General features: G+C 36.6%; 2 protein-coding genes across 2 annotated transcripts; both read right to left on the bottom strand.

Moving 5' to 3' along the window:
• Positions 1-3,914: 3,914 nt before the first annotated feature.
• ncl (nucleolin) lies at positions 3,915-11,102 on the bottom strand. The gene is made up of 16 exons (XM_079244660.1): positions 10,963-11,102; positions 9,887-9,982; positions 9,687-9,798; positions 8,951-9,088; positions 8,241-8,627; positions 7,872-8,027; positions 7,540-7,635; positions 7,238-7,361; positions 6,979-7,115; positions 6,733-6,859; positions 6,451-6,587; positions 6,152-6,281; positions 5,697-5,839; positions 5,364-5,490; positions 4,764-5,029; positions 3,915-4,580 (listed from the first exon to the last, which is right to left on the bottom strand). Exons 1-16 carry the CDS (start codon positions 10,978-10,980, stop codon positions 4,519-4,521), a joined length of 2,256 nt encoding a protein of 751 aa, XP_079100786.1. The 5' UTR covers positions 10,981-11,102; the 3' UTR covers positions 3,915-4,518.
• Positions 11,103-19,345: 8,243 nt separating this feature from the next.
• On the bottom strand, positions 19,346-20,651 carry nppc (natriuretic peptide C; the record flags this gene model as incomplete). Its single annotated transcript, XM_079244886.1, has 2 exons — positions 19,346-19,618; positions 20,559-20,651. The coding sequence occupies 2 exons, from the start codon at positions 20,649-20,651 to the stop codon at positions 19,346-19,348; spliced, it is 366 nt and encodes a 121-aa protein (XP_079101012.1).
• Positions 20,652-20,857: the final 206 nt, after the last annotated feature.

Here is a 20,857-nt window from a genome sequence, read left to right as displayed (position 1 = left end):
GAACAAAGATCCCTGTTCAGCTGCCAGAACAATCTGATGACAGTGTTGTGCTTTTCTCCTGTCTGCTGGTAACAGACAATGAAAAACCTGCCACAGCTCAGTCACTGTTAATCAGAACAGAGTCTCCTTACCAGAAACAGTGTATTGTGTGTGTCCCTCAAACAAAGTGGGATATTTTCCATCACAGTTTTTGCATGTTTCTTTGTTTTTATTTATAATGAGCAAAAGAAACTGGTTGAGGACTAGAAACATCTCGTCAAAAATGGAGTGGAAAACTGAGCAGGCTTCTATGAACAAACAGCTTACGTCGATATCACAGACTATATCCAACTGTTGAGATCACAAGGAAAAAGAACTTTAACTTGGTGAAAAAATGATGACATGGTTGCAGGAATACTAAGTGGAAACTGAGCTGATTTGTCATAAAAGTCATGTCTTATCAAACCATTAGTTTGTAGGATAAGTATAAGTCCTTAATATATTTACTTTTTTGATAGAATCACCTCAACCTAGTGGATTATAGTCAGAACATGACTTTGATAAAGATTGGCCATACTTCAGCCATACTTTTGTGTGTTTTTAGCTGTTAGCCTACATACATCTTTATGACCTTTGTAGTAAAAACTAAGTAAAAGGAAACAAAAATAATATTAAATTGGATTAGTTACTTGTAGTTAAGACTTCAGGCTGATCGTAACCTTGATATACATAACTTGTATGTTAAACTAATTTGTCAATAACTTCAATCAGTGGATTTTTTTTTACTTAAAAGGAGGTTGGATGGGGACAATATCAAACAATTTCAGAAAGATCTGACAAGTGCTTTTCAAGTTCTTTCGAGTTTTACATACCGACTCACTGTTGAGTAACATTCTGCTCAGCTGTGCAATTCAGCCATGTTTTTAAGTGTTGCTGAAGCACTGACAACAGGTCTGAGGTCGGCTTGCATCTGTGTCATCAGTGACTTTTCCTCTAACGCCACCATGAGGCGGATTTTATTATATATACATGAATACTATATATATATATATATATACATATATATATACATATATATATATATATATACATACATATACATATATATATATATATATATATATATATATATATACATACATATACATATATATATATATACTGTATTTATGTATATATAATAATATCCTGTGATGTTATATGATCATGACCAATGACATCATTGTTTGAAAATAAAATTGATAAATGATTTAAACATTTTCTTTAATGTAAATTTTAAATGGAAAAAATGCAATTAATAGAAGTATTATAATCACTGCTGCAGGGCTTTCAGTTTCAATATATATATAAAATAAAAAAATTCTGGCATTAACCTGGCATTAACCTGTTGGCGTTGACGTTGCATCTGTGTCATCAGTGACTTTTCCTCTAACACCACCATGAGGCGGATTTTATTATATATACATGATTTTATTATATATACATGAATACTATATATATATATATAAACTGTATATATATATAAACTATATATATATATATATATATATATATATATATATATATATATGTATATATATATATATATATATATATATATACTGTATTTATGTATATATAATAATATCCTGTGATGTTATATGATCATGACCAATGACATCATTGTTTGAAAATAAAATTGATAAATGATTTAAACATTTTCTTTAATGTAAATTTTAAATGGAAAAAAAATGCAATTAATAGAAGTATTATAATCACTGCTGCAGGGCTTTCAGTTTCAATATATATATATATATTTTTTAAAAAATTCTGGCATTAACCTGTTGGCGTTGGTGGTGATGTTAATAGCCTGGTTTGACTAATGTACATTACTGGAAAATGCAGTCAAACAGATCAATCTTAACTTCATGATATCAGAGGACTTTGGTTCTCGCGGGCAGAGAAATTTACCAAGTGAAAAGTGAAGCTGGCTGTTTTGTGTCCTTTAAAAGAACAGACTTTCCTCTGGCCACTACCATCAAAGCCAACCTCACCGAAGACTTTTTGTGTAGTACATTTCCAGTACGAGAAAATTCAAAGTGCTTTACATAAAAACATTAAAGGCATTGCAGCAGGGTGCAGAAAGACTTAAAAACAAACTTTAAAAAGAATAAAATATATAGAGAAAAACTAAAATAGATTAAAAAACATTAAATAAAAGTTACAGTTTGAGGAGTTAATAAAAGGAGTTAATAAAAACTTTGATAAAAGGCAGCAAATAAAAATGTTGTTAACCTTGATTTAATGCAGCTGAGAGTTTCAGCAGGCCTGCAGTTTTTTGGAAGTTGGTTTTACATGTAAGGAGCATAAAAGCTGAACGCTGCCTCTCCACGTTTGGTTCGGACTCTGGGAAACTAAAAACAGAACATCAATGACATTCTCCGATACCCCATGAGAAACAAACAGTCTTGGAATCAGTGTTCAAATATCTTAATACGTTCCTTTGGCCTTGAAGTCTCACTCTGCTAAGGTCTGCAAATCATAAGTTTGTTGGCGACGGCCAACATTGTCCATTTTCAAACAGTGAGATGTGCTCTTGTCCAGTTTGTGTTCTGCTTGGATTTGTGCTGTAACAATCATTTCACATGGGCCTGAAAGAATACCCTCCCCCTGCAGGCAGTTTTCTCAATCAGATAGGTCAGAGCTTCTCAAACTGGGGATTGCAAGATAATTTCAAGGGGCTGTCAAATAACTAATAATCTAATACCTACATTAATCAAATAAATCTGGGACTTTAACCACAGCTATTAAAGTAAAATCAATAATGAAGACAATCTGTGAAATTGACACCCTAATTTTTTTTTAAACACAACACTTAGGATATATCATACCTAAAAACTTAATTTAACATCACCTCTGTGAGAGAACCTAATTTTGGGCATGTAGTTACCTTGTAACTGATGGATTGGTGTTAAAACACCAAAATCCACTTTATCCACCTTATTTATAAAGATTCTGACATGACATGGGCAGATGCAGGATGACACACTTGATCTACACCATTATTCACTCTGAAGTGTGGGGGTTGCAAACACTAATGTCATGACTCAAAAGGTTTGAGAAGCAGAGATAGGACACTTTGTATCTTTAACATCTGCATTAGAATAAACAAATTAGAATATGGATGGATAAATTATTGGAAAAAACTGAGTTAGTGGAACGCCTTTAACCTTGCACAGGTATTGTACTGATGTCCAGATTCTGCCGTGAGTTGCAACTCAACCAGGTGTGGTTATAAATAGTGGCCAACTTGAATTAAAACAATCAATGTTACAATCTACATATTGTAGAGGAAAAGAAGGTTGTATAACACATTAGGTTAGCTTGTGCATCACTAAATGCTTTGAGGAACCCCTTTTATGTTTAAATGTTGATCTACTCTTATCTCTAATTTATTAACAGTCCCACTAAGTTTTGAGATTTTACTTTTTCAAAAGGTAGGCAAGCCTTGTTAGTCATATCTTCCAAAAACTAATGTGCAGGCCTGCAGCATTTCACAGCTTTAATATTACTTCCAAAGAAGCTTTCAGTTTGACTTGGAACCCCGAATTATGCATCTGCACACAAGAGTGGGACCAAACTCCTCATAGGTTTTTTTTTTTCCCCCCACAACCGCAGTTCCTTAACTGCAGATCCACCTCACTGAAACTCAGCTGTACAGAACCACACAGAGGACATGGAACATCTTAAAGACTGGGGTAGAAAGCCTTTCATTGAATCATGTAAATTCCCATATTCCAATGAAACGTGAGACTAAACCTTCTCATCTATCACAAGTGAGTGTTGCTGCATTGTAATGACAATCACAGGGTGTAGATGTGCAGTTTTTCAAACTTTTGTATGAACACTTAAAAGCCCAGGACCCTGCATGTTCAATTCAAACCCCAATTATGATATAAAAATCAACACCCACAGGTTTTATTTTATGACATGAAAATATTGAGGGGAAAAAAAAAAAAAAATGTCAATGCACTACAAACATTTTTATGCTAGAGACGTCTTTCATCCATGTCTCATCCTCCGCCCCCAAACCATGGCAAACATTTAACAAACATGAGCATGGACTATCAAAATTACTTTGCACAGTAAAACTTGGTATCTAAAGAAAACTTAAAATAAAAACATACGGATATCTGTAATTTTGTTTGTTTTTTTTACAAAAAGGTAAAATGAAATACAAACTGTTTAAATTTACACAATGTAGCTGACAAAACAAGCATTTTTCACAGTATACTTGTTTGCCACAACCATTCCATTTTACTCATTCGGAAAAAAACAGCTTAGGAGGGCAAGAGGTGCAGGTTTTCGTTCGGGACATTCAGCTTCTGAAAAGGTCACAAGTACCATTCTGGCACATGAAGGAGTAGCAGGTGGGAGGGGGTCTAAACACAGGGCTAAAAATGCCCATTAACAGTTAAATATATACCGATGGTTCTTTCTGGAATGTCCAAAAGCTCTGAAAGTTGATGAAACCAGAGTCCGTTCAAAACATAAAATATTTTAGTCATCAAACTTGATTTTCTTCCCCTGGGGTTTCGCTCCAAAACCGCCACCTCTTCCACCTACAAAACACACAAGCAATTGTTTAGTGACCAGAATTAAAATGACACGCAAATCATACAAGAAAAAAAAAAAACAAAACAAACAAACTGAACACAGCTGTGTATTCTGACTGGCCCTTTAAAAACAATTTTCCAGCCTTCGCTTACAGCATTGCTTTAAGAATTCAACATATCCCTTCCCACCTCCAAAACCACCACGGTGGCCTCCGCGTCCTCCTCCACGATGGCCTCCTCTTCCTCCTCCCCTGCCCCCTCCACGACCTCCTCTGAAACCACCGCGACCTCCAAATCCACCAAATCCGCCGCCACCTCTGCCTCCACGGAAACCACCTTCACCCTTGGGCTTGGCATAGTCGAGGGTCACCTTGCTGCCGTCTATCTCGCCATCTTCCATTGCTTCCTTGGCGGCCTTGCAGTCATTTTCATTGTCAAAGTCAACAAAACCAAAACTGTTGGAGGAAGACATGGTCATAGTTTAAGAATAAAAAAAAAAAAAAAAAAAAAGTATGCTAAACAAAAACTACAATTTCTCTTGTTAGAAATGTACTCGGAAACATTACTATGACAAATAAAGACTCATACAGCCATCTAACTTAGAACACTGATTTGTAATAAATTTTTTTCACAAGGTAGGAGGTCTGACAGATTGCCCCACATCAGACATGGGCAATTCCCATTAAGGTAGCTGCCTGTATAACTGCATGTCACTACTTCTCATGTGAACCCATTCACTCATTATCTGGACAGAGCAGTGATCATGAGAAGTTTAAAATAATTATTTACCCTTTTGATGACCCCGTCTCTCTGTCTGTAACTATCCTGGCAGCTACAGCGCCATCAAAGGCTTCCTTCAGGCTGTGATCTGTTGTGTCCTCAGAGAGACCCTTGACAAAGAGGGTTTTTGTTGGACCTGGTAGAGAAGGCGTCATTAAGAATATTAACAATCAATCATCAATTGGACAAACAACTGCTTCAATATGCCAGACACTTGTGCAAACCAGATCAGGACTTGACTATCTTTGACTTTCTTCACAGAGTCTCAAGGGATCACATTCTCATCATATCTGGTATATAGAGACAATTTGGTATGTCTGAATAAGCAATTTGAGGACTTACCAGAGTTCCCCCTTCCTCCATCTCTTCCACCACTGTTCTGGCTGAACTCCAGTCGGATTGTCCGGCCTTCAATTTCTGTATTGTTTAGGTTTTCCAAAGCTTCCTTTGCATCATCTGTGCTCTCAAACTCTATAAAAGCAAACCTGAAAAAGGCATATAATTAGGTAAAAATTAAATATTTGAGTTATTACTCATAACTCCAACCAAGTCTCAAATCTGGGTTTTAGGTAACAAACCTTAGCAATTAACATAAATCTCTAAGCATTATCTGTTGCACAGCAGACATTGACAAAACCCATAAAGGAAGCTGGGCAAGCCGGTTGTAACTGTGCTTTGGCTCTGCTTCTCGTGCGAATCCAAGCAGAATCATTGATAAGATTGAGAGGAGCTCATGAGAAGGTAAAACACATCTTGTTTCAGTTTTTAAAATGTGAAAATAAAAATCTATGCATTACCCCTTGGGTCTGCCATCTTTCTGTGGGATCCTTACAGAGACCGCCTTCTCAAATGTAGATTGTAACACTTCCTCTGTAGCACTAAAGGAAAGATTATTCACCACCAAAGTTTTGTTGGCTCCTGCTGTTCCTATGTTCACCAGAAGAGGGCAGCAATGAAACAAATTACTTTTTTTTTTTTACCATCTTGATGTTCAAAAACCTCAACAGACAATATCAAAGCATTATTAAAACAGAATCCATTGTACTACTTATGGGACTTAAAGGACCAGTTTTTACTAAATGTTCTTTAAGCTTACCTGCAACCTTTGCTCCTTTTTGGCTCTTTTCTCCAACATAGTCAACAATAATAGACCTCCCTTGCAAATCGGCTCCCTGAGCCTCTTCCAGCATCTTCTCTGCTTCAGCCTCAGTTTTAAACTCAACATAGGCAATGCTGTAGAAAATAGGAAAGAAACCCCATGCAGAAACAGACTTTAATACCACCATTAGCCTTCATTGTTCCAACTCACACAAAACTTGAAGCGTTCTTGTGACTAGCAGGGTATTCTGGGATAATCAGTTATCCTCGTGGATCTTACCCTCTGTTTGAACCATTCTGGCCTTGAGGTAGCCTGACATCAACAGCATCCTCAAACAGTTCTTTTAGGTCCTCAACCGTTACAGAGAAGGGAAGGTTTTTCACAAACAGCGTCCGGGCATCCCTCTCTGTGTGACAGACCTCAGTGTCAATATTGCAAATGTTAAGAACATCAACAGGCAGGGTAAAAGGCAGATTTAACAGCAGTTTTGGGCTGAGTTTAATTTTTCAGAAGTGCACAGTTTACCTTTTCTGCTATCCTGGGAGTTCTCTTTGCTGCGGGCCTTATCCAGCTTCACCTCCTGACCCATGACCTTCTTGCCATTGAGTTCCAACGCTTTGTTCATGTCCTCCTCAGATGCAAAGTCTACATAGCCAAATTTCCTGTTCATGCAAATCACAAAAATTATTCAGTTTCAGCATTGCAGAAATCTCAGTTTTAAGTAGTGTTTTAGTTGAAATATAAAACAGTATTCAATTTCATTAAATCACTTTTACTAACTCACTTTGATCCTCCTATCCTGACATCAGCAACCTCAAGGCTGTTTTTTGTGAAGAATTTCCTCAACGAAGCTTTGATATCTTCAAAATCTTGATTAGAGTTCAGATTTCCAACAAAAAGACAGTACCCTGAAAAATGGGAGCACATACCCAAAGTTTTATTATTGGCACAACTAGACACATTCTAATGAAAAATTTAGATCAATGAAAAGTGAAAATACAAACAAGTATCAAGACTTTTTTTTTTTTTTTTTTTTTTTTTAAATACAACTGAAATCCCAATTATTTAATAAATGAAGTAATTTACCCTCTCCATCTGACTTTGCTTTTTTTGCAGGTGGTGTGTCCTTCTTGGTTTCTGTTTTGTTCTCTGCCTTTCTCTTTGCAGGTTTCACTGGAACTTCTGTTGGGGGGGGGGGGGGGGGGGGGGGGGTGTAAATTGAGGGAAAAAAAAAAAGTCCCAGCCACACTTTAGAAGTGCACGATAAGAATACCCTGATCATATAACCTTAAGTCAAATAGTAAACTTTTTTTTAAAGGGGGTAAGTTTCACCTCGCACTTCACTTGTCCAACGCAGGTGTGATCAACTTATCAATACACAACCAACCATTGACACTAAAAAAAACCCCAAAACTTACCTTCTTCCTCATCGTCGTCGTCATCATCATCATCATCATCATCGTCGTCGTCATCATCATCATCATCATCCGACTCTTCCTTGGCCTTAACCATGCCTGCTTTCTTTGCTTTTGCAACAGCTGGAGCAGGAGTTGTGTCCATTTCTTCTTCAGAGTCTGGAAAAAAAGCACAAAAGGGCATTAAAACTGGCTGATTAAATTTAATCCACCAGCACCTGCAACAAACCCGTGTCAGATACATGTAAAGTGACATCATACAAGTTCAGTATTAAGTCCCTTTGTGATCATCACAACTGTCAGCAGTTTCAAAACATGCAACTCCATAAAGATTCAGTGTTGCATAATGAACATGTTAAAACTAAAACATACCATCCTCCTCCTCAGAGGACTCTTCAGCAGGCTGTGCTTTAGCTACTGGCTTGGCAGCAGCTTTGGCTGCTGGTTTAGCTGGAGTAGCCTTTTTAGGGGGAGGGGCCTCTTCCTCAGAATCATCATCGTCGTCGTCGTCAGACTCTTCAGCAGCCTGCGATTTAGTTGCTGGCTTGGCAGCAGCTTTGGCAGCTGGTTTAGCTGGAGTAGCCTTTTTAGGGGGAGGAGCCTCTTCCTCTGAATCATCATCATCATCATCATCATCATCATCATCATCATCATCAGAGGATTCTTTTGCAGGTGGGGCCTTGGTAGGAGGCTTTGCAGCAGGCTTCACAGCAGGCTTAACAGCTTTCTTGGGAGGGGGGACTTCCTCTTCTGACTCATCTAAAAAGATAAAAAGTCTAATCTTAACCATAGAATTCATAAGGCTCTTATGAGTACATCAAAACTATAAAAATGAAGCAGTGTGACAGCGATTGAGGATAGAACCGGCAGACAATAAAATACACACCGGCACCGAAGACATAGCGCTGCCTTTGTTTTGCCTCCTTACATAACACACATGAGTACTAAACAACCACATGTATGCCAAGAAATGGAGGGTTTCACATGTATTTCACATTAAACTTCCTTGCGTATTCATTCCATGGATGGCTTTTAGCATTGAATCAAAATAAGCATTTTCCACCAACTGAGTTGGTACATACCATCATCATCATCATCATCGTCGTCATCAGACTCTTCTGCCTTTGGAGGGGCTGCCTTAGCTGGGGTGGATTTAGCTGGAGTTTTTGCAGGGGTTGCTTTAGCAGGCGTCTTCTTTGGTGGAGGTGCTTCCTCTTCCTCTGTAGATGGTCAAATCAGATCAATAAATTTATTAACGCATACGCAATTTATATCCGTCACTAAAATCAGGACTAGTTTAACTGAGATTTAGGTGCACTTAAGAGTTAATCATTTTTAGTACCAAGTTGATAACCAATTTAAAATGGGACTAACAACTATAAGATAACTATACGTAGGAAAAAAAAAAAAAAAGATCAATGTCTCCTCAGTAAAAATAATCCCCAGTGATCTAGTTTCTTTTTGTGTCATAATGTTGGGATTGATGCAATGAAAGTTTGTGAAATATTAAATTGCTCCGCACTTCCATGCAAGATTGTAATTGGGCATTTTGATTCACTGTCAAAATGTTGACTTTGTAAAAAGTCTGATGAGGATTTTAAACACTGCCAAATTAGGGTTCTTTTTGCAATTAACCACCAGCAGCTAAATAATTCTGGCACTGTTAATACAACATATTTCTACGCTACTGTCACACTGACTCCAGTTTTCTCAGTGAAATGCACAAAGTAGTTTGTTATTTCAAACTCACAAGAGGCTTTACATGATTTAGAAATTTTGCTTGCAATTGAGGTCACACTTAGAAACATTGTCACTTACCAGAATCGTCATCGCTTTCTGCTTTTTTAGCCTTTTTAGCCTTTGTACCATTTTTGACGACTGGGGTGGCTTTAGCTGGAGTTGCTTTCTTAGCAACTTTCATGGGAGGACTCTGAAATTTAAATTGAATAAATCCATTTACATTTCTTTTTATTAAAATAAGTACACACTGACATAAGTGAATATTAAGAATATTATACCTCTTCCTCATCACTGCTGTCCTCTTCACTGGATTCTTCCTCAACCTTCTTAGGGGGTGGAGGAGCCTTTTTCTTCTGAACTTGTTGATTAGATGCCTGTGGGGGGAAATGAGAAAAAAGGCCCAATATAATACAAAGTAGGGAGTACTGTAGCAAGCAGCTACAGCTGTGGCTACTTGTAATGATCATTACACACCAGGCTCAATGTTTCGATGTTTGCTGACACGAGAAGGTTTTAATCCACGTGTAAAACCTTTTGAGTTTGTAACAATAGTCGGTCAGTTTCCTATGCTATTCATTAAACTGATGTATTGCTGATTATTTACCGTATTCAGTTTTCAGAGTTATGGTGTTTCGCCTCGTGTGTCACTCGAGTAGGCGCCCAACCCACGTGGAGTCCGAGACGTCGGCCAACTAGCGTGCTCATTCCATGGTGAGCTTAAAACTCGTGTTATGAATCTTTAAACAAATGGCGAATTAATAATAGTTCATAGTAAATAGTCGACACTGATATATTAAAACACGAGGACGTCAACATAAACAAAAAAAAAATCGCGAGAAAAGCTACACCCTAAAATTAATGCTAATGCTAAAGTTGAGATTAACTAGCTGTTTAACTCAAGCAAAAACCCCAAAAATGTCATCAGTTGGTCGTAGCGTTTGGGTGTTTTTTCCATCCAAATGCAGCTAAAACAAGTTAAATCCCGTGATTAAATCGAGAGCGCGCGTGAATGCCATCTTGAATGATCGGATTCGCTTTAGCAGGCCAAAGCAGGCCTGTGACCTACTAGCAAGGCTTAGCGTGGCTGCTCTCCACGTTGACGTTTCATGTGAAAACACGTTATTCTCGGTTGAGTAGAATAGAATCGAAATGTCAAAAAAAGAACTACTGTTAAATCGTTGCTATGCATGGCGGCGCGTGCGTTCCATAATAAGTTTCTCTATTTCTCACAGACGTAGCAACGTTTGCACGAAGGCCTCGTGCGTAAACGGCCTAATTTCTAATTCAACTGCGCATACTCAGTAACGTTAAAAATACGTTTTTTGTTGGGTTTTTTTTTTTTTTTTTGCCTTACCTTGGCTAACTTCACCATGGTTGTTTCTGTTGTGTGTTTCAAAGAAACACAATTTTGCTAAATTAGAAAGATGCAGGTAACAAAATGTCTACTGCATGCACGTGGCTCTGTCTGCTCGGGAGGACATTGGACAGGAAAGACAGAGCTCGCGCTGCTGCGGCTGCTCTCCTGTACTCCGCGCTGACGCCGTCACGCCCACATGACTGTGTTAACCAATCATAAGTTCTCATGTTTGCATCGTGAGCGCGCTTCGCCTACACGGGTGAATTTATTACTACATGCTAACAAACGACTCGTTGTTCATTTTAATGGCGTATTTATACACGTGTTGGTTTTTCGATTATATATAATTGAAATCAGTCTATTAAATATAGTAAATTAACCAAAATAGTCTAATTAAATGCTAAACAAAACATTGTTGACTGTTTGCTTACTTAAACCAAACTATCACTGTGATACCTTTACAAAGCGTCTTCCTGTCTCACGCAGCTGTTTATGTGAACCACGTGGCTTGGGCCAGCTGCCGTAAACCATCACCCATTTCATCATTCAGAGATAATTGTACATAAAACATTTGCTCACAACACTAAAACAAAAAGAGGCAATTGCTTATAGTTTCTTTAAAATTTATATTTACAGTGAAAAAATGTGTGCACACTCCTTTTGAGTTCTTGCTTTGCCTGTACCTTCATTGTTGTTGCAGCCTGAGTACTTCAACACGAGTTCTGCTTGCTGCATGTTGTGAGCAGCCCCTTTGATTTTCAAAGGTGTCATATGAAAAAAAACAAAAAACTAATTAATAATTACAAAAGAAAAAAAACAACAACAACTAATAATAATAATGAGTAAATATAATTTGTTCTCATATTGCTCTTTACATTATTGCCTTTTATATGCAATTCTGTGATATGTTCATTAATCACTGATTCTGACATCCCTAGCTGTGTAATTTTTGTGTCTAACATCTGTACATGGGCAGGAGTGTGGAGAGGTGTAGGAGTGAGCAAGTTTGTCTTGTTTTGTCTGTATCTTAAATATTGTTTTGCTTATAATTTGTATAATTGTTGATTATAATGTATTGTTTTATGTTTTTGGACCCCCTCGAAAACGAGATGGTAAATTTCAAGGGGCATTCCATAAAATAAACTTCAAATATATGTCATGAGTCCTCTCACATCCAGTTGATCTCTGGTAACAGCCCTGTCATGTTATCAAGCCTCTGTGGCTCATTTTCTTCATGTACATGTAGGCTACCCTTCATAACACAACTTGTCTCCACCTATGTGTGTCTTTACGATCTCCATGTTGAGTGTAAATGACAACAATCAGTCCTGTCCTTTTTAGAAATGGACACAGGTCTAGAACCATAATATACCAGTCGTGTTCAAAACTGTTCATCACAATGAGTATCTAAAACAATTCCATGACATGTTCACAAGACATTTGCTCAGAAGACATGTTCAGAAGACAATTGCATTGTCTACCCACCCACATCACATGTTGGCAAAGCTTTAGCTGGAAGCACTCAACAACTGGGTGACCCAAGTTTTCTGTTTTCTTTTGCTCAGTTTGTGAATTTTTCACACTTTTGTGAAATTTGTGACATTTTTTGGTCAATCCAGGCTAAAAGGTTTGGTAAGAAAAGATGATTCTTTTCATGAATGCTTATTTAAACATTAAATAAGCATTCATGGAAAGTATAACTTCATGCTGCTGAAACTATCAGCTTCTATAATAAGGTAAATGTTTATTTGTCTTTAGTTATATAATTACTATAACAATCCATCATAAACCCTTTGAACCTATTTTCGCCATAAAAGCCACACTGTTTACAGAATTTAATTGTTCAGGTTGCTACTATACTGATGAAAATTTAATCTCTTTTCAAAGATATGGTTCTTTTGTCTCAGCTCCATCAGAAGAGTCGACTTTTTCAGCTCCCATGTGGTTCTTCACTAAGTTTCACTCAAAGCTTATATTTTAGTCTTAAGTGGCTTCCTTTGTTGGTAAGAATTTCTTTTTTATTAATCTTTTATTTATCCTAACAGTGTTATTTTTGTGTTTTTTTAAAATTAGAAAATATAGTTTTCTATACACAATATTTTAATTAAACCTTGATATAAAACTGAACACAGTACACCAAGCAAATGAAGTAAATGAAAACAATGATGACACTTTTAATTTACAATTTTTTTTTTTTTTTTTTATTGACACACTTGTAATTTATATCTGGCTTCCAGAAGCCTGTACGACAGAGCAGGATTTTTTTCTTAATTGACCTTAATGACAGTTTTAAAGTATACTTGTTTTTATTCTTGACTTGTTACCAATTTTTTTGAGCTCCACAAATATTGCATCTGAAATAATGTGATTAATAATATTGGTCACACATGGCAGAATAAAGAGTTTTAAAACACACGACTACTTGTGCGGTGATGTCGAACAAAGAACGTCTTCATACCTCAACAAGCTTGAGAAAACCTAGTTTTCCACTGGCCTAGTGGAGACATTCAGAAAGCTTGCTAGTACTACTAATGAGTGAAATGATTGCAAACACTTTGACAGTTACTTTTGATGTTAAAAAGAAAGAAAAAATAGTGCAACGAGGAGTTGTTGGCATTTTCACACATATTCTGGTGTTGTCTTTCTATTTCGCTATCTTTTGGCAATGGTTTACACCATTCCAAGTAAAGCAAAGTGTGTGTATGGGTATATAAACTGAATTATAAATGGCACAGATATATAAAAATAAATAAATAAAAAGAGCAGACTTATACCTGTTAAATCTAGGTAAAAAAAAAAGATCAAATAAGTTATATTTCAAGACTGAATTGAATTGGCTGAATTTCAGACCTGTTGAGTGACGATGGCAGATTATGGTCGATGAATTCTACAATTTAATGAAAGTTTATTTCTAACTTGCACTGCCTTATTCTTTTTTTTCTTCCTCTTCCAGAGCTTTAATGTTAAGCCAATTTCTTTGGGCCTACAATATACAAGTGACATCACACAATAATTCCCTGGAGACATTCACAGCACATCTTAGCAATTAACCCACAACACCACACAGAGGCAGCATTGCATCTTACATCCTGCATTCACACTGAAGCTTTAGTGAAATGAATCAACTTTGGCTATTAAAACTGATTTTGTTTCAATGAGTCACAGAAAATATGAAATCTGCTTTTTCTTCTGTTAACCTGAAACAATTCAGTATGCCTCCACTAAAAAAATAATCAATAAAACTGCTTTTTGTCTAACTTCTATGTCTTTCTTTGTGATAAATCCTTTAGACTCAGACCTTGACAGCAATTCCTCTCATTTACCCTTCTTGCTTTCCTGTGTTCACATTTTTCTATTTGTTGTCAGGATCAGGCAATTTCAGATACGTTTCTTACCATGTTAGAGTTACTGAGAAACTTTTGAAATGACCATTATGTTGCACATGGTTAACTTTCAGTATGTGCAAAGCTAAACTCTTGTTTTCTGTTTCTGAATGGCAGGTTTTGATTAAATTAAGTCTAGTAATTCAACATATAGTAAACATTACTGACAGAAATACATGTGGAGTGAATGTGCTTTATTTCATAGAAACACAGTATTCCTTGAAAACAGTCCAAAATTGCACATACAAGCTTTAATATGACTTATGACAGCCAGCCTTATTGCTTTTTATGGTGAAGCTAAATACTAAAACTGTTGTCTGCCATAAATATTCTCATGAGAGCATCGTTACTATATGACCAAATTATCTGCAAACAAAAGACTCCACATTATCATACATAAACAACTAGAGTGGGTTTAGATTTGTTAGTAGATATTATCCATCCATCCATTTGCTTAACAACTTAGTTGGGGAAGCTGAAGTCTATCCCAGCAATCATCAAGTGAGAGTCAGGATACACCCTGGACAGGATGTCACGCCATCACACCACAACACAGAGAGAGAAACCAACCATCCATGCAAACAATCACTCCTAAGGACAATTTAAAGTAACCAAATAATCTAAGATGCATGTCTTTGGATGGTGTTAGGAAGCCGGATTATCTGAAGAGAATCCACACATACTTGCAAACCACTACGCCATCATGTAGCCTACGTGATATGAGGCATTCAAAATAATAAATATGTGAAGGGAACTTGTAAATTCATGCACACTGAGATGGGTTCTGTGGTTATGAGTTTTTAAAAAGTCAAACATAAATCCAAAACTGAATTTATCACTTGCAGCAATTCTGATTTAAAATATATTAAAGTTCTTTATTGCAGTAAACAAGACTATTAGATTCCTCATGAAAGTTTATTTTAGGACAAAAGTTTTGTCTTTATAAAAACTCAACAAACAGAGGGCTAAGAAAGTGATCACGTTTTACAAACCCTTTATGTTCGTCACAAACTATTCTTGGTTAGAAAAAAGATCTGACAAGTAAGCAAAAATAAATGATTCCTTTAGGTTTTAACTTTTCAAATGATGCATGTTTATATGTACTTTTGTGTTTTTAAGCTTGAATCTGACCTCACACATTGAATAGAATATGGTTTCCATTTCTTTAGAACCCTCTGACAACATATTTGATGAAAATATGATTAACTCCATTTTAACTTGGCATATTATCTTATAAAAGCTTAGCTTTTGTTTTTAATATAAGGGACTCATTTAATAAAGATTTTGTAAGAGTTTTCATATTATGTTCAGTGATCTGTTTTTATTTTTTTTTTGTTTTTTTTGCTTCATCCACAGCTCTCTCTAGTGTTGGAACATGTTTCTGCAAGTTAAACTTAGGACACCATGAGTGTGATTTTGGGCACTGCAAAGGATTTTCTTGATTAAAATGTACATTTCCCAATATTATTGTACCAACATTAATATTTAGAAGACTATTCAGACTTTCTGGCCCTGAATTCAGTTTCCTTATTCAGATTATTTGGTGTGCAACAGACTGGCAACCCATTCAGGGTTTACCCTGCTTCTTGTCTGCTAATTGCTGGGATAAGCTCCCATTTCTCCGCAACCGAAACTGGAATATGAGACTTAGAAAATGAATGAGTGAATGAATGAATGAATGAATGAATCAATCAATCAATCAATCAATCAATCAATCAATCAACATTTCAGGTGTCATGCATGTTGGCCTACAATAACTTTTTAAAATCAAACATATTGAGTTTTGCCTCACACATTCCTTGGCAACAGGAAAACACATATTTTTATTACTTTTCGGACTGATTCCACCGCAGGACAGTGGAATAACCTTACCTAATTCATTATCACATTTTCCTTATAAACTCAGTTTTATAGACTTACTTTTATATGTTTCCATTTTGTGTTGCCTGATTGTTTCTTTGATTATCACACATATTTATTGTGTTTTTGTGTACTTTACTGTTTTGTTTTATGCCCTCTTCTTGGGAAACCCAGTTCTTAGATAATTGCCATATGGAACAAAGATATTTTCATTACTTTATGACCATCATCATTTAACTTGTGGCAGTATAGTCTTGGTTGGGATCCTAGTTCCTAACTTTACAGCCATAAAACTTCCAACTTCTAAAATCTGTTTATTCCTTTAAATATCACTGAGTAGTAATGCTCTAAAGAAGTGCAGGTAGTAATACTGGATAAAAGAAAGGCAAGGTGGTACTGCAGTTGGCATTCTTGCCTTACAACAAGAAGAGTTAGACACCCAGCTGGTCAGCATGGTTTCCATAAGTGCTCCGGCTCAGGACATTTTATGTTAATTGGTGTTTTTAAATTGACTGTAAGCCAGAAGGGTTGACGAGTAACATGTGCTGAAATGGGCGGACAGTTTTCTACATCTGTGGTTCCCAAACTGGGGTCCCCTAGAAAGCACAGGGGGTCTCCGAGGTTTTTACTGTTCTGAGCCAGTGTGATTTAAATTAAGGTCATGTCAGCAGAGACAAGTTAGGTGTATTCACTTAAATTGTTTTTAATCATTTGGGTGTTTCATTCACATGTAACCAGTATTTTGGGAGCCGCAAAACACAAACTTTGTATCATTTAATTGATTAGACATGTCTGAGAAATGACAGGTGCAGAAGATTTACCCTTATTTAGAAAAACAAAAGAAGAAATAAGACTATGGTGTGATAATTCCCTGCATGAAGGGGTCCTCAGGGAAAATAGACTGGAAACCACAATATAAAATTTGAAAAAAAGTTCAGTGTGAAATTTCCTAATTCTTTAAGATTTTTGGTTCATTTTAGCAAACTGTTTAAAGTTTAACTGCTACGTGAAGTAATAATGGTATTTGTTTAATTCATACAAGCTGAATGCAGGAAAAAGTACAGTCCAACTTGTAATGTAAACAATAACCAGGTGTGAAAAAAAAAAAAACAGTTTCATATCACTTTAGCCTGCAATGTAAATGTAATCTCAGTTAGACTTATAACACCAGCTGCCATTTGCCCACTGGGCATTCTGGAGTCACATGTCCCTACTCATAGCATGATTGCACCAAAATAATGAACAGGTTTCAGAGAAACACAGACACCCAGAGAGATGGAATGTAAGTGCACATGGAATGTTCTTTCTTCCTTTTTTTTTCTTCTTTTTTTTTTATTTTTTATCATTTTTTAAAACATTTACAACTATTTGAAACAAAAGAAAAAGGTAACAAACAGACTTGACCTGCAGTTTGCATCCATTTTCAAAATGTTACATAAATAAAACTCATATTTATAAATATCTCTTTTTATAAACATATAAATATTTTTAAACATAAATACATTTATGCAGCAGAGATGAAGTACTTGAATGTACAGCAGCAGCAGTTATATACAGCTTTGCAGTTTGTTTTTAACATCATTGTCCACAATGTTCGAGTATCTGTGTTTGTATAAGTTGACCATTTTTTGAGTGGTATACATATACCTGCATATTTAATTTATATATATATATATATATATATATATATATATATATATATATATATATATATATATATATATATATATATATATGTATATTCATATGAGGATTTTGTAGCAATTTCATCTCAGTCTCTGTTAATACTGGTCATGGTAATTTTGTACCGATGTCTTTTTATTATTTCTTTTTTTTTTCCTCAGGTGAGAACAAACTCAACTTTTGTTGTCCAGCCCCATCGTCCAGAGATCTGAAAAAAAAAGAAAGGAAACAGAGAAAAATAAAATTAAACTGATTGGTGGAGACAACTCAATAAACAAAATGTCTTTCTTTTTTTCATTTTATTTTTTTTTTTACAGAATATTTTCATTATTCTTGAGATTTCCAGAATTAGTCTTTAGTTTTAACCCCAGCAAGACTCTTATTTGTCATAAGATTATTTAAAGTGTGACTCTATAGAAAACACAAACTTTGTGTCCCGGGTGTCAACCAATAAGCGTTCATGCTAGACACAAAATTTGACCCCCCATGATTTTACCGTTTACAACAACCACAAAAAAGCCCCAGCCTTCAGGACTAATTATTTGTCACTTTGATTCCTTATTATCTTATTCAAAAACACAGTTTCCTCCTTGTTTCTGCTCACTTGGGCAAATAAAATGGCTTTCAAGGTCCCAATCACAGCAGGCAAGTGTATAAATGTGTGCACACTTCCTTCCCTCATGTCTCCTTAAGTACTTTTCTTCCTAAAACTGATATATGTTGCTGTTTTCCAGATAAAGCAGATGGGATTGTTCATAATGATGCCGACATTAAGAGGGGACTTCCTTCACACACACACTGGATATTTTCCCAAACATCACTTTAGATCAGATTTAGTGGGCTTTCCTAAAGGGATCCTCGCTGGGAACTCTGCTCGGGGTGACAATATCAGTTGTTTGACACTTTAGTGTCTTCTCTTCTCCTCTGCTCAACATCAAGCCAAGATGGAATCAGTCAGTCAATGACATGCATTTGAATGTGATTTCTGACATTTAGCTGAACTGTGATGCTACAACTTGGATTCGTCACACAACAGAACTGAGCTTTCAGGCTGTATTAGTGCTATAGGTTGCTGACTTCTATTCTACTCCATCTAACATGGATGTAATAGACACACTTCCCTTAATACTATTATCATTATATATATATATATATATATATATATATATATATATATATATATATATATATATAAGAACCCCCCCCACAACTGCCTCTCTGTCTTCCTTTAGTATTATTGAGTCAAAAACACTTTCACTTTATCACTGATTTATGTAAAATTAGAAAAGTGGAAAAAAAAAGTTTCCATAATTCCTCCTTCCATTCATCTTGTTCATTCATTAGTTACAGCACCATTCATAATTCAGCTTGATGTTTCTGTTAAAGCCCTGGTTGCTGTTTACCAGGTGATGGAAACGGGACATGAGAAGCTTGCTCACCATCGCCATGCAGCACTAGCAGCCCATTCCGCTGATGGTTCCTATCCGGTCCATTTTGTGCCCGAAGCAGCCACTCCGCGACGTGGAGCCCCCTTTCTTGTTCCCCGCTTTGTGTTTCCTCGTTGTGGGCTGGTCGTTAAGGAGACGAGCCCACATCCCTTTAGCCCGGGTGTCCATCCGTAAATCTCTCAGTAACCGCATCCTTGAGCGCACAGTCTCTAGCCTCCTCTCTCTCTCCTCCGACTCCAGAAACTCTGCCAGCTCCTCGCCCAGCAAACTTCTAAGAGACTGGGAGATGGAGAAAATAGATCAACATTGTAACCCCCAGGCAAACGCATCGTGCAGAGAGATAAGATGTAAACAATCAGTGCTTGTTTGGGCAGAGAACTCGTTTGCATACTGTCTGAGGTCGATTTCAACCTGTAGAAACATCTAAGCAGAGCCTGCATATTCAGATGAGCAGAGGAAGGTGTTTTGACAGTTCATGCAAATGGTGAAAATACGTCAAATAGTAACAAAACCTTTAAATAGATCCCTAAACTGCCGCAATCACATGTTTCAAACCCCCATTTTTTCCTCTTCTCTTTTCCAATGTGAGGAATCAGACTGTGAAACGGATAGGATACCTGTAGCCTGCTGTTCTGCTCTGAGTGGAGACAAAAATCTTTTTTTTTTATTCTACATTTAGATATCTACTGATATTCTATTCTTGCTTAAAAGTTACACTGCCTCGATAAGTCTATTTAAAGCCTCGATAAGTCTATTTAAAGTTACATATTCAATTTTATGCAAACATTTGCTTGAACACTATTATTTAGTCAAGTTTAGTATATAAACTAGATTTTGCTCATATTGTGAGGTCGCTTCTAAAATGTTTTACCCTCATATTTAGTTCAAGTCCCATCCTACAGCACTCAGTTATAAAAGTAACAGAAGTTACAAATTCATAACAGACATCACTAATAGAAAATGTATGGCTACTAGGAAAAGTTTGTTAACGAGAAAGGAAAAGCATCCTGAAGAATGTTTTAGACTTTATATAATGGAAATAAAGTATTTGCTGCATTTGTAAAACACGACAGAAAGGATGAATGTGATTCGTAACGACGCTGTGCTCCAGCACCACACAACATGTTCACTTCTGAAGCAGCGCGATGCTTCCCACATCCAGCTGCGCGAATCAAACACACCGCTTTCATTCCCAATAATTGGGATACAAGTGGCTTACCTTCTGCTGAGCTTGAGTTAAAGGCTTTGCCCCCATCTTCTCTGAAAGCAGGGTGACCAAAAGTCCACACGCAACCAAGTATGACAAGTTCATTTTGACAAGTCTTGCACTCGTTCAGGAACTCCTCCGCGCTGAAGGTCAGAAAGAAGAACGGTGTCGTCAACCAGTCAGCAGTTACACGTAAGACTGAGCGTGTCCTCTTCTCCACAGGTCCTCAGGCTCCTCTAACTGTTGAGCATCAGTCCTCACTGCTTTATAGCGCAGCCCATGGTGATGTCATGACAACATGCGTAATGGTC

The sequence above is a fragment of the Telmatherina bonti genome, assembly GCF_933228915.1.
Source record: "Telmatherina bonti genome assembly, chromosome: 8".
Classification (NCBI taxonomy): domain Eukaryota; kingdom Metazoa; phylum Chordata; class Actinopteri; order Atheriniformes; family Telmatherinidae; genus Telmatherina; species Telmatherina bonti.
This window is presented reverse-complemented; position numbering and strand designations above follow the sequence as displayed.